Below are 14,905 nucleotides of genomic sequence, written 5' to 3' on the forward strand. Positions count from 1 at the left end.
TACATTGAGGGGGCACAGGAGTAGACAACAGTATCATCAGCATAAATATTTAATTCACAATTGTTCAAGGACAAGCCAACATTATTTACGTAATGCTGAAGCTAGCCCACTATTATTAATAATAATAAGTATGAGGAAGAGCAATATTTGGACTTGACCCCACTACAAACAGAATACATGAAAGGGCAATGCATAATCAAAAGACAGAAGACATAAAAAGACAATGTAATCTTAATCTACGGTTTGCAGAAACCACTTTGTTACATGATCACCTCGTCGAAAGAGGTTTGCCAACATCGTCAATGGTTCATTTCAACTCTCTTGATTGCTGTCCTTCACAGGTCCTATTTATCATTCATCTGTGAAAGTTAGCAGAAGCAAGACATGAATCACATATGCAGGCATCTTTGGGGTTCAGACTCTACAGGTAGTGAAACATAAAAGAAATCCACACAAATCACACAGTACCCTTATTTATTGAAAGAGAATAATAAGTTGGCTTGCAATTGTTTGACAGTGGAACACTGCAATAGAAACAAACAATGTGGCTGAATACATGGTACACTTAGAAATCAGGGGAAATTCCAGTGCCTTGCTCACTGTAATAATACACTATGAGTGATAAAACCAAACTGACAAATGCGCCCTCATGCTTCAGTGAGCCTCTAAGGAACAGAATGACACAGGGATGATCTCCTAACAGAAAGACTGCAGATTGAAAAGAGGCTCCCATTAACAAAGTGTTGAATTATTGTATTACTGCAGGGGCATACATACTGAGATCCTTGAGATTTGCAGGAGATCAATCATCTAGTGAATAGATGTGGTGAAATGTGGATATTTAAATGTGGAGTGTTACTGCTTCTCACACATTAGTAATTAAACCAGGAAACAGTCTAAGTATCTGTGCAGGTCTACAATGTATTGTATAAACTTGGGAAGACACAGATAATTTGGCACATTGACATTGTAAGAAATTACAGTTGACTTCCTTGGATAATTAAAATGACTAAGAACTACTATGATTTACCATTTTAGTGATTATGAAGTAGCAGTACATTTCAACCTAAAAAAATAAAAAGGAACATTTACATATTATAAAAAGAAATCTATCCTTCAATATTGTGAACAAATGTACAATATTACTTCAAAACTTCTACTTAGTCACAACTGTAAACCATGAGGACTCCTCCAACCCAAAACAAAACTGAAGTAGAAATGCACATTTAAAATTACCCACAAAGAATCAAAGACGTAGTGTATGAAGGCTTGTTTAAAAGCCAATGTTGCCCCGTGCCAGACAGTAACCCAGCTTATTCTGGTTCCCGATGAATGACATGAGGCCCACATAGGCCTCAATGGCGATAGGCTGGTTCAGAACCAGGACCCCATTGGCCTTCCCAGGAACCGGCTTCATGGTGTGGGCCTTCTGGGCCGCCTCTGTGAGCTGCTCACGGAACTTCTGGATCTGAGGGAGGGAGGAAAGGGGGCTTTATCCCATTAAAACATCACTGTGTTTTTTTTCTTCACTTTTTCTTGCTTAGAAAAGCTGCTGCACACCTTTGGAGGAGCATGGAATGTTTGGAATGGCCCAGGCCCTATGAGATTAGACACCTTGTGTTCCTAAATGACTGGTTATGTGATCTGTGAGGTCACCTGAATCAAATTCCTTCACCTGCACTGTGGGCCATGTTCAACTGTTAAAAATGTGAACCCCTACTAGAGGCAGGTGGGGGAGGAGAGTAGGGGGGGAGGAGGGAGGAAAAGTGAACAAGGAGCAGGGAACGCGGGGAGGAGGTCAGAAGTCAAAGCCTGTGTCAAATCACCCATCTGTTGTGACGCCTAAGCTGTCTGCACTCAAGGCATTCTCCCAGGGGCCCTATGAAATTCACCTCTACCTCTCTGGTGAGAGCCTACTGGGACAGCCATTAGGTTACATTCTGACAGCACAAAAAGACAGGTATGTAACTAATATAACCACATTGCTAAACACAATGTACAGGCCTATGTAATGTACAGTTACTATTTTTTGGAAACATCTCTGCATTGTAGTACTGTCAAAATGGGAAATATTCATGATGATCAAGTCATTTAGTGGAAAAAGAAAGTCCTGGTCGGCCGCATTCAAACTGATGGGGAGTAGAGATAAAACTGTCTTATTGCATAACATGCTGCCTGCGGACTACAGCCATTACAGTATTCACACGTACAATCCTTGGAAGCCGGTAAAATGGTGTATGGTGAAAGACATTTCGTCCCACCTAGCCTTGGTTCAGTAAAACCCCTCCCAACAACTTTTTTTCAGATTTGCAATGGTCTTCCAATGACCTGTGGAAGTGACTGGTACATTCACTGGAACATCTGACAATCACTGACTAACACAGCTGACATGCCAAAGCATATTGTGGCGTGTAAAGGTTTCAGTAGTGAAAAGTGGTGACTAACCACTCTAGTTTATGCGAACCTCAAGATGCTCACAAGATGATTCATGATCAAATTGAGAAGCTTGCAGAGGGCCTTGGGAGGCATTACAGTGGAGGTAGTGATAATGGTCCCTCAGCAGTGCTGCCCCTCACCTCACAGAGAGCAGCAAACTTCTCACTGACGTCCCTCACAGGGTGGTAGGTGAAGGTGCTGAAGGGGTAGTCTGTCGCGAATGGGTTCCATCGTGAGCTAAAGGCGGGCTCTCTTAGCCTGTCCCAGAACAGACGTACACCTTCTCCTTCCCTCCTGAAAAGATAGACAAGAACAGCACAACTTACAGTATACCCTCCACCTCCTGTTTCACTTCATTAAATTACAGTATATTCTGTTATAAATAATTATGTTTATGTTTTGTCAGAGTAATTACAGTACGTACTGCATTCTAAATAAGGATGGGTTTGCCTTCTATTTAGGACTACACAGGATGCTCTGATCATGAGTCCATTACTGTGCAGTAGATTACTATCACTATCGATGAAGTACTAGAGTGGCTTCTCTGCCTCTAGCCACAACCAGACATACCTGAATGGACTTACTGCATGCTACTTATAACAGTGACAGACATCATCCAGAGGTTACATACATATTGCCACGTGCCTGCTCTTCCTCCATAAATCCACAGGCCATTTACACATAGCATATGTAATGCATGCGAGTTAAATTATGGTTAAATAAACTGACTGCTGGCATCAACAACATGCAATTTGTGAGTAAAATGAATCTAGAGTTACTGTATACATCCTCATGTGGATTAACTAGACATATAGGAAACTCACTTCAATGTCATTTTGGGTTTCTATTTCTGCCACTATTTGTCTACTCACTTATTCACACGCAGCCTTGTTTGCAAATACGTCTACTTGACCTTAAGACCCAGAGGCCCCTCGCTGTAACAAAGCTGACAAAATGTCACTAACCTAACTCCTGGGCTCATTCTTTATGTGAAGGCAATCTCATGTTTACTAGGCTTAGAGGCAATCTACAGTGTGTTCATCATATTTTCTTTCTTTACCCACTCTTTCTTTTGCCATTTTAAAGTAAATAGGCTTTAATGAAAAAGCCCCTGGGGCATATCTTTTTCCAGGCTGATGAAACCTCAGTAGACTCCCATGTGGCTGGCAGCAACAGAGGGCTCTTAAACCCTGCAGATTCGCTCTTTGAAATGATGTTGGCATTGGCTTCCATTCTGGGAAGATCTTGCACAATACGCTATTTACTCCATCAATCACTATCCAGAATTCACAGATTTAAGGTCTTCGGGGCTCTGATGTCTACCAGGATACAGTAATGTTTGATACTGTCAATACCTATTGACAGTATCAAAAGGTTATATACAGTTCAACTACTTAGGCCCACTTAAGTGTTAAAGCTTAACACAAAGTAGGCCTACAGTATATGATGTTTAAAGTCAAAATGTATGTGTAGAGGTTATACCCAATTAAGAAGACATCTGTTCCACTCTCACCAGTTATACAGATTCAAGCAAAGTCAATTGAGATCATATTGAATATTCCTAAAACTATGATTTGGATCGTGTTAAAACTTGTTTTCAGGCAAGCCAATTTTCATATGCATCCCCTGGCACATTCTCCCTCTCTCTCTCTCTCTCTCTCTCTCTCTCTCTCTCTCTCTCTCTCTCTCACTCTCACAGGCACACACACACACACACACACACACACACACACACACACACACACACACACATTCTTTACTCTTTTTCTTTTGTTTCCTATACTCTTCATATCTTTAGGATTAACAATTGATTCAGTTAACATTGCATTCGACATTGGTCAGTTACTCAGTACATAAACAGTTGCAACTCTGGGTGTTCCTGGGTGTTGTAATCATGTCACACTTTGCACCTCGGGGAGAGTCATAAACAGTAGCGCTTTGTTTTCACTGGATTGATGGATACATTCAGCCTGACGACTGCAGCACATGCTCCTCTCTCCTTTTCATCTTATCTCTCTTACTGCCCGAGCTTTTCTACAAGCAGGCAAGTGGAGTGCACAGCCCTCTTTACAGTCCCGCAAAAAAGACTACACTGTTATCCATAGCCCCTTCTCTAACACTCAATAAACTGATATCACTATAAGACTGAAGATGCAATTTCTAACATTCATCATTGGCAATGGCTTTGTTTGTTTAATTTGTCGATTGTTAGGTTAATTTCCATTCGCAATCGGCAGAGGACAGAGGATTGGAGAAAGGGTGGGGTATTGATTTCTCAATCATGGCTTTGTTTATCAATGTTCTGTCGAGCTGCTGAGTCCTAACAGCGCTATGGAACACACCTTGAGCAAGAGAGTTTCCTGCCATACAGAATTGAACACCCCACGGCTACAGAATAATGGCATAGTGGCACGTCAATATATCACACATACCCAGGGAGGGGCTGCATTATAACGCAATCATCTCCTGTCCCTGTTTACACAAGCACTTCAACATGACAATGGCTCCAGAACTCTGCTGGAGCTGCCTCCAAAGCAAATGTTATGTTGGGAGAAAAGGGGAGGAAAGGAGACTTCAGGAAGGTACAAAAGCAAAGCCTGGGCTCAAAGAATGATTATATTTCACCAAAAGGGGGTGGTGAGTGTGGCGGGGGGGGGTTTGTATACACTTCCCTTTGTATGAGCGCAGAGCTATTGCCCTGGTATAAATGGGGATATAAAAAAGCTCTGAAGAATTCCACAGGTAAGCTATCACTAGGAGGGAACCAGCCCAGACAGGCAGAATGGGGCTGGGCTTTCCAGCCAGAGGCCTTGGAAGTCTTCATGGTGTGTTTATACGGCAGAGCTGGGGTTTGGACTTTCACTGATTGCCCCAGGAGCCATGGGTGCTCTTAACACAGTCACTTAAAATCTGGAGACATAGAAAAAGCAAGAGCAGGCTGAACCTGAGGCGCTGTCATTCATACGTTTCACAGAGACATAACTTCACACTACGGAAAGACATATAAAAGCACATGCTTTGCATATACAAAGCTGGACCAACCCCTTATCTAAGTGTGGGAGTCAACCTCTGTAAATCTACATCTCCCTCCTAAACTTCCTCCAAAGAGCTCAACCTGCTTCTAAGACACAACACACACACACACGCACACGCACACGCACACGCACACGCACACGCACACACACACACACACACACACACACACACACACACACCACATGCTTAAGACACACAAACACACAAGGTATTCTTCGTTCAGCTTTAGAAATTCCATTGCCACACTCTTAGTGGTTACAGACTCGTAAGTCAACACACAAGATAAATATCAGGGCCAGCTTCAGCTGCCATGGCAAGTGACCCACATTGTCTCAGAGCCAACAAACAAATCCCCTGATTGCTCAATAGAGCCTGCAAGTCCCTCCAGCCTCCACACTTTCCAACGGGAGCTACATGATGGAGTTAAAAACAAGAGAGAAAGGGAGGGAGAGAGAGAGAGATTGTAGGAGTAACAGAGGAGAAGAGACAGTCCCGGGGAAAGGTGTGGTACAGTTTGGAGTGAGGGAAAATAACTCAAACATGGCAAAGGTACAATTAGATGTTACAACCACAGAGGGTTGAACCACCTCCATATAAACACATCAATTTGATACATGAATCCATACAAGTACAGCTGGGCTTTTGCCATCAGTTGTGCAAACCTGAAATTTTATTCAAAAGTGTCCAATAGTCCAATATGCTTCTTCAGCTAGCAGACAGCTCAGGATATTATCTGTGGCCTGAGGTCTGCTAAGGCCACTAAGACAGCAAAGCAGGTGTGCACCTCTGCTCTCTGTGACCCCAGCCAACCCCCACCTCAGCCCCCAGCTCGTGGCTCCTGAACACCATGAACCTCCCTACTGAGTGACCCAACAGCAGCTCAGGTAAAGTTTATGACCCAAACAGAGGATTGCAATGGACTTTCAGCGAACTACATTTAATATGATGTTCATATTTGTTACATGCATGTATATGACAGTATAAAAGATCAACAGATAAGTTGGTAAACGGTTGGCCGCAGAAGAGGAACGAACAATGTTGAAGACATCACAAGAAGCATACAGAGTGTCATAGAGTGCCCTCTGCTGGTTCCTGCATGTCCAGTTACTGTAAAACATACAGTGAAACATCAAGAGAAACTTGAATACCCACCTTTTTTATAAAAAATCTTACCTACATCTGTAATTTCCAGATATATATTAAAGACTGATCATTCAAAAGGATTGTCACCACTAGGACAGTTGTGTCTTAAAGTTCACATGACTTTGAGTAGTTCTTATCTGTAACAAAATGGTAAGTAATACATTGAAATCAATGAACTTTATATTGATGTAGTTTGACAGCATGAGTCAGTAAACAAATTCTCCTGATGATAAGGTAAAGTTATGGTTGTCTTATTTGAAAGTGGAAGCTCAGGAGAGCATCATTCATTTCCAACTCAGTATCAGACTAAAGCTGTTTACAGCACAGTCTTCTCTACCTCTGGGCTAATGAGGGACAGGCGAGTGGAGAGGCAGGATTATTTCCAAACTTCATAAACAGCTTTCCTCACAACACTTTATGTACAGTACTGACGCAACTCCTGGTGGGGCTTCTTTGAATCTTCACAACGAGCGCTTTTAGACAGAAATAAAAAAGACATTTGAATGATGTGCTGGGTAGCGCAGTAATTACCTTGTCTAGACAGTTTGGAGAGAAAGCACTTCTCAAAAACACATTTCTCTCTCTCCCCAGCCACACAAATACACACTGCACTCCACTAACAACGCTGCGCCTGGGGAAAACAGTAGGATGCAATTGCAATCCAATGACACATTCTCTACCAGCATCAAAACCTTTTCCTTCCAAACTAAGACTTGGCGATTAACCTCACCTAGTAAAGTACAATTGTATCCAGTGCCTTGAATAAAGGTCCACTGCATTATTCTCTATTTAGACCCATTGAACCATTCAGACCCATTCCATTTGTGTAATCTGAACAAAGAGTGGAAGTTTGATGAATTGCAGTCGGTATGTGAGCATATCACACACATCTCAAAATGCTCCATCTAAAATATCCAAATTGGTGAGGTCACTGTACTGTCTGAACCTACTGTATAAATGCCTAATAAGCAAAGCTGCTTTACTGAGGGAGAGGGAGGAGACGTCAGGTTTCTGACATTAGTCCATAAAAAATTACCCTGCAATTTGAATCTCACTGTGAGGCTTTTCCACACACTGAGACAACCAAGCTTTGGAATCACATAATTATCCATATATGACGTATATTTCATGGTCAAATGCAACAGTGGAGATGTAAGTGTGCTAGTCAAACACTAAGGGGAGCCAATGGTCCTCAGCTGGTACTGCACTGCACAGCACAGCACAGCACAGCACAGCACTGCACAGCACAGCACAGCACAGCACTGCACAGCACAGCACAGCACAGCACAGCACAGCACAGCACAGCACAGCACAGCACACCACAGCACAGCACCATCACATGAGCAACCACTGCTAACCAGTGGACTATTGGGGAATGCAGGTTAGGATGTGTACACTACTGTGTACTATATTAAAAATGTCATCATGGTTCATTATAGTCAGAGGAAAGATACAGTAACTAGAGAGAATGTCACCTGCCAGGGTCACATTGCTACATCTAATCTGATACAGATCTTTTTTTAGCAAGGGTGGACACTGACACCAGGTGGCCATGACATAACTATGACAGACAAAATGTAGACTTGATGACCAAGTAAAAAGGCATGTTAAAATAGTTACTTTACTTTTGGAGGATGTTCACAGTCACACCCTGCATTGAAAGTACAGTACTACATGTATTGTAGGAGATTGTCTCAAAGTAGTGGATAAGAAAGATTCAAAGGAGGAAAAGTGAGAAAGAGAGAGAGAGAGAGAGAGAGAGAGAGAGAGAGAGAGAGAGAAAGAGAGAAGGAGCGTGGGGTGTTCTTGTTTGAAGCTGGCTTTTTACTGTGGGACTCCAGGGTGGTTTTCAGTGGCGTTTTATTTATAATTGAATGTAATGCAGAGAGATAAAGCCTCCAATACGGGCCTCCCTTTCTGAGCGCTTCACGGCGCATTACATTTTATTCATCAAATTAGTTTTACTTGGTTTGGTGTCCCCTGAGCCAGCTTTAAAAGGTTTGGATGAAAGGACTACATTAATTTCTGCCACTAATCAGTTACACTAGAGCACAGCTACGAAGCTCTCCAAGTGACAGCACTGCCCTCCCTGCACCATAAAAGCTTTCCACATATCCCTCTCTTACCAAACCTTATACCCAGCTTGGCAGCCTCCCTCTAGCCCAAAATAATGTTTTTTTGGCTGCCATCAGCTCAGGCTAATTTCATTGTGATAGCTGCCACCTCCAACCACTGTTAATACTTTCCAGGTAAATGATTTATAGCACTCTTATGAATACATTAATATACGCCTCTCAAGAAAACGACTTTTTAAGTGGGTGTAAAAAAATGAGCCTAAGACAATACAGAGACAGAGAGAATGCAATCAAGAGCTCCTCAAGGGTTGGGACAAAGTTATGAAAAGGCTTTCAAGGACAACCTGCTTTACAGTGTGCAGGCACTCAATGATATTAAATGATATCAATGATATTGAACTTCACTTTTATCCAACAACTGTCTCTAGACCCCATTTCATGAACATACTGTAGAGCTCCCCAATTGTAGAGATTAAAATGTTAAAAATTCATTTGGTTGCCTTGAATTGACCATGGAAAATAGGACTGACTATTATCTAAATAAGTGCACATTTTGTTACTTTTTCACTTAAAAGAATATGCTTTTTTTTTTTACATGACTGTGAGATTCACTGAGCTCATTGTCTCTGTTCTCACTGTGCAGGCATATAATCACTGCAATTATGAGTAAATGAGAGTTATTAAATGACGTGGAACAAAAGTGACTGTCTTTCTTCAATGACATTATTTTCCAGCTACCTTCAGAGATCACTTGGTTGCTCTTCTATCTACTGAACTTTCGTCATACACAAGCTAGACTGTTTGTCATGACATACCTTATGAAAAACTTCTGCCATACACAATCTAGCAGAAATAAGCCTGCATAGAGGCTCCAGATGCTTGTGAGTTGAGCAGGCATACCCGGTATACTCTGTGTACTCTACAATACTATTTTGATTAGATAATAAACTCAATGCTTTTGCAACTGCAAGACATCTTACTTTATAATATTGCAATTCCTACAGGAGCAAAGGAGGAGTGTTGGAGGGGCAACTCACGTGAGGAGAGAGTGCTGTGGGAAGCTGAAGTTGCCATGGGAGATGCGGTCCACAAAGTTGAGTGGGATCCTCTGGATCTGCTCACAGTTGAGCATCATAAAGTCATACTTGCAGATGAGGAGGGTGTTGTCTGTGATGAGCACGACCCGCTCCTTCTCATTGTTCCAGTGATCCACTCTAAGAAAGGGACAGAGAGAGTGGTGAGCTGTGAGAGCTCGCAACATTTCCCACTCTTTCAGCAGACAAAAACAAAACTTCTCACTTTTCAACAAGCTAACTATGGCCCAATATAAAATGTAAACATATTTCAATGCTACAATTGCTCTGATCATTAATTGGTATGTGTAACAACACAGCAAGCCTTTACAACAGAAACAAAACATGACAGTTCTTTGATTCAGCAGCCCCCTGCTGTGGCTACTTCGTGGTGACACTCTAAATGAATAAATCCACAGATCTACTGGCCTACATGCATATAACACTGCTCCATTCAACTGCCTAATTATCACAAAACAAAAATCATTCAGAAATTCAACATTAATAACATTACAAATATGGGTAAAAATTTTCTAGCCATGAAACTAATTAATTTTCTCACAAGATGTGAAACAAAATTATATACTTATTCTTAGATTTTAAACAGTGTAATACAGATTAATCTCTTATACTTCATGACTGTGAGTGAGTGGCATGTGACATTGTCAGAGGAGGGAGCTGAAGAGAGAGAAAGAAAGAGAGAGAAAAGAAAAGAGAGAGCAAACATTTGTCATTGGGTAGTAAGTACATTTTGACAGAACTACAGTAAGTGGATTCTGTATAAGAGTTATTTTGAGTTAAGACAAAAAGCATGTATAGCCTAGGCGCTCATACATACTGTAAAAGCTTCAAAAGTTCAAGAATTGCCGTTGGCAAATTCATACAATATGTATACAACCATCTCTAGGTCCCTAATGTTATACCAACAAAAAGATACAAGTTCACAAGCGTGTATTACTAACACATAAGCCATCCTGAATATCATTTTGATGAAAGCCCAAGCATATATAGTTTGCACACTCCCTGAACACGAGTTTAGTGAGTGTAAAACAGAATCATAGAGTTTTAAACCCAATTGTCCATTGCTTCTAAGATGTGCATGTATTAGGGACAGCTCTGGGGCATCAGAGAGGCAGTCTAAATAAGAATGGATAATATGACACAAGAGAAGTCCTTTTAAAGAAAGAGTGAATACAGCCCTCCATTTTTCCTGCAAAGCCCCTTCCCCCAGCACCTCTTCCGGGAATAGTTTGTCTTATTAATTGATGTCAAGAGGACCTCTGTTCGGACATGTGCTGTTTGTTTCTCTGTCCCTCGCCTGTGCACACAACTAATTCATGGTGGCATAGATTCTCTCAGAGTGGCTCTCTCTTGTTCCTCATGTGGCTGCGTGGCTCCGATTCAGACACTCTGATTGCTGCTAGAAGCCTTGAGGGCCCAGAGGATAGTTCACTGAGCAGCCGAGGCAACAGGAGAAAGGTGTGGGTGCATAGCTGACCTACCTTTGACTCGACTAATAGAATGAGCTAACCTTGACTGAGCAGAGGGCTGCGGGGACAGAGGTGTCAGGGAGCACAGGGTTCAGACCCTGGGTGTTTGCTGGGGGTAAAGCATGATACGGTAAAACAGCACAAATCGTCAGACAGCCACGTGAGCCTGGGGCAATCCTACTCCTGCTGCACCTGCTCTAGTACTGTGCCTTCATGAAGAGACTGCTGGAGGAGCCACCATCACCCTGCTCCACAATGGACAACTGTATCCATATACAACCACTTTCTTGCTTTTCTTTTTTGGTACAGCCTGTATCATCATATTATCATTTGATCAAATACAATTTAGTGTGACTTTGTTGCATTAATGTATTTATATTGAGAGACATTATCAACAATTCTACACCATACCCAGCTTGCAATTGGCCTTAAAAGTAATAAATAGTGAATTAACCAAATTGGTATGACACTGAATAATTTTAAGCAACTGATGTGTAAAATGCATCTGAAAGCATCCTCCTCCGTACTGTACAGTACTATCACAGACAGCTAAGCAGAGCTAATTAACTCTATAGTAGTTACCTCGTATGACGTTTCCAACACTGCACCCTATGAGAAATTCATTACTGTCACTAAGTACTGTATCTAATGGGCACTTTCTTTTGTTACAAGAAACATACAGTAGCTCAAAACGAAAAAACTGCAAAGCCATTGTAGGACAAACGTTGTTGTGTAGGACAGAGCCGCAGAAAGAGGATGTATTATTCATTATCACATGGCTAGGCCTTTTAAATGTTTCCTGAAAGCTTGTGCCCGAGTGATATGGGTTGACAGCTCCATTGCATTTGGTAAATGTCCTCCAGCCACTTCATTTTGCTCTGTGTTCATTTCAGTTAAATAATTTCCTGTATTTTTTACTTATTTACAGAACAGGCTGCTGCATCATATATTCACATAGTTACAGTAGTGAATACAGACTGCTGAAGAACCTTATGCTGAACTCAGTGATACTCACTCATTCATACTCAGACATTGTACAGTTATTGCTTCAGACAAAACTGCCCATGTGTCTATGTTTAGTTGGTCTACATTAACAGCTTGTTCAAGTTCAGACAGTTAATTCGCCCTGTTAAAAGTAAAGTTATTTAGACTGCTTACTATTCAGATTCAGATAATATGAGCAAATCCCTACTCAAAGAGAACACAATTCAGAATAGGTACAGCAAGGAAGAACTTCAATGCAAAGTTCTCTTCCGAAAGGGAACTAATTAATTAATCAGCAATCCAACCAGAGCCAGATAATCGGCTCAGGCACAACCAACAACACACATGCAGAGCCTTTGAATGACTAGATTTGAGGTATGCAAGTGCCAGTCCATCCAAAGTTAATCAATTCCACTGAAAGAAAAGATGTTGCGTATCAATAATCGATCATGTGCATATTGAAGTCAGTGGGCGGCACTTCAGATGGGAAAGAACACAGAAATACCACAAATATCAGAAGATCCTGTTACTCATCCTGCATACCTCAGTAGGCCAATATGGCTTTTAATTAAAAAAATCCACAAGTTGACCCAAATGCAATGCAAGTGTTACTTATTACATGGTGTATCATAACAGCTGGTCACAACACAGATGGAAAAGATCAACTCACTCAGCCATTAGCCAGATACTGTTGACACTGCCATCCTCCTCCTGAACGGCCACGGTCTTGATGTCCTCAATGGCTTGGTTAAGAGTACCAGGCTGTGGAGAAAACCATGTGTGAGATTTCTCCTTGTAGTAGGGTAACAGGACAATGGCCTTGAGTCCACATTGTTCAAATAGCCACATATTCTTGAGGGCTAAAATGTTACAGTATTCAGATAAGGACCAGTGTTACTTGGAACTGATCTGTCCTCAGCACATGATGTTTGGCCCCCCATCACTAGTCTCCACAGACTTGTAAATGTGCCAAATGCTGCTGACAATGCTCTGACGTGTCAGTAAATTAGAAGGCAGATTAATTGAGTTAGCTTAGGAGTGTCTTGGCAGCTGATTAAGCACAATATTTACTGTAGGCGGGGATGCCGATTGAGGGGGCAGTTAATCTCTGTGAGTCCCTGCACAGCCACAATTGCCTGCAGAGTAAATAACCGTAGCATTGTGGATCACTACAAAAAGTTTAATTTTATTAATCTGGCCAGTATCCATATTCATGTTAAACATAATGACTTTAATTGATTCCACAATGTACTGAAACATACTATTGTTTGTTATTTTTCTTTTAAAAGACAATAGCTTCCAATGTGGGCAGATTTTGATATCTATTTTACTGGTAGCTTTTAAAATAATGATACAGTGTAGTTTTAAATTGTGACAACATTTACAGTACAAATTCACTGTAAGCACAGCACAGAAACAAAAATCCTCTAAATATCAGAGGAAGAAAAGATAGACACTTAATTTGACTAAATCACAATAATTGCATAAGGCCATACTTGTGGCCTGCTATTCAGTAATGATGACAGCGGAAAGTCATTACCCTCAAGACAAAGAACCTCTTGAGTTTGAATTGGTCAACCGCTGACGCCCAGCGATTTTCCTTGGCCCCAGCGCTGGGTGGCGGAGCAGGGCCTTTCTCCTCGGTCTGACCTGTCTCGAGGGGCTGTGACCCTGGATGACCCTGCTCCGAGGGAGGGAATTGAGGGGTGTTCGAGTCGGCTTGAGACGACCCTGAGGCCTGGTGCCCAAGCTCCACAGCCTTGAAAGTCTCTTCTTCAGCCTCAGACATAGTGCCCTAAGAGACTTAACAAAATCGAAAATATATTTCACCACAGGCCTAGTATTTGGCTACAATGCAAACTAAACGCAAATTAATTACAATATAATGTCCCCCGTGCGTCAGGTGTTTGGCTCAGGTTACAAGTGGGAATGTATCATATTGGCGAGGATGTCCACAGGAGCGCAGAGGACAGATCGCAGATCAGCGCAGTGCCAACAAGCGCAGAGGTGCGTGTATAGCAAAGCAATGCACCTGCCGTATGATGACTTTGATATAGACAATATCTCATCCAATAAAGACGACCTTGTCTATCCTCAAACGACCCACTACTGTAACCATGAAGTGAAATTGTACATGCCACGCATTACATTCTAAATGTTGTAGAGCAAGGAACACTTACTAAGTAGAATGTAGCGATGTTTAGCGTCGTTTAGATAACATTGCATCTTTTAGAAGTAGGATTTCATACTTACCCTTAGTTAATTTCGCTGTCCGAAGAAAACGAAAGGGAATTTAGCCTCCAGTAGGTGTGCAATGGAAGCAGGTGTATGTGACTTCCTTGTTCCGTCGTTTTTGGGCCATCATTTGGGCGTCACATCAAGGAAACAACCAAATCTTTTTGTCAACCTGGCATTTGACAGTATAATGACACGCCTATCCTAGCCTTCTGCATGAGTAGACTCTATGATAGGCAGTGCGTGTAAATTGTTGGGATTGCCTGGTAGGCCTATCTGGTATTTAAAGGTCCAGTATGTAACACTGAAGCTTTCCAAAAGCTTCATAATGGTTGTAATGACTTTGTTTAATCGATAGCGATCAGAGAATGAGATCCCTTGAAAGAAATATATTTTATTTACAAATGTCATTTACTTTCGAAAATGGAGTGTC

General features: G+C 41.7%; 1 protein-coding gene across 2 annotated transcripts; it reads right to left on the reverse strand.

The window, feature by feature from the left end:
• Positions 1-457: 457 nt before the first annotated feature.
• Positions 458-14,607, reverse strand: tprg1 (tumor protein p63 regulated 1). 2 transcript variants are annotated; one of them, XM_083672230.1, is made up of 6 exons: positions 14,491-14,607; positions 13,778-14,040; positions 12,908-12,999; positions 9,728-9,904; positions 2,577-2,730; positions 458-1,468 (listed from the first exon to the last, which is right to left on the reverse strand). In XM_083672230.1, the coding sequence occupies exons 2-6, from the start codon at positions 14,024-14,026 to the stop codon at positions 1,274-1,276; spliced, it is 867 nt and encodes a 288-aa protein (XP_083528356.1). In that variant the 5' UTR covers positions 14,027-14,040; positions 14,491-14,607; the 3' UTR covers positions 458-1,273. The 2 variants fall into 2 exon arrangements, with proteins under 2 accessions (XP_083528356.1, XP_083528357.1); XM_083672231.1 differs by having other exon boundaries at positions 13,778-14,032; positions 14,491-14,600.
• Positions 14,608-14,905: the final 298 nt, after the last annotated feature.

Source organism: Argentina silus, assembly GCF_951799395.1.
Source record: "Argentina silus genome assembly, chromosome: 6".
NCBI lineage: Eukaryota > Metazoa > Chordata > Actinopteri > Argentiniformes > Argentinidae > Argentina > Argentina silus.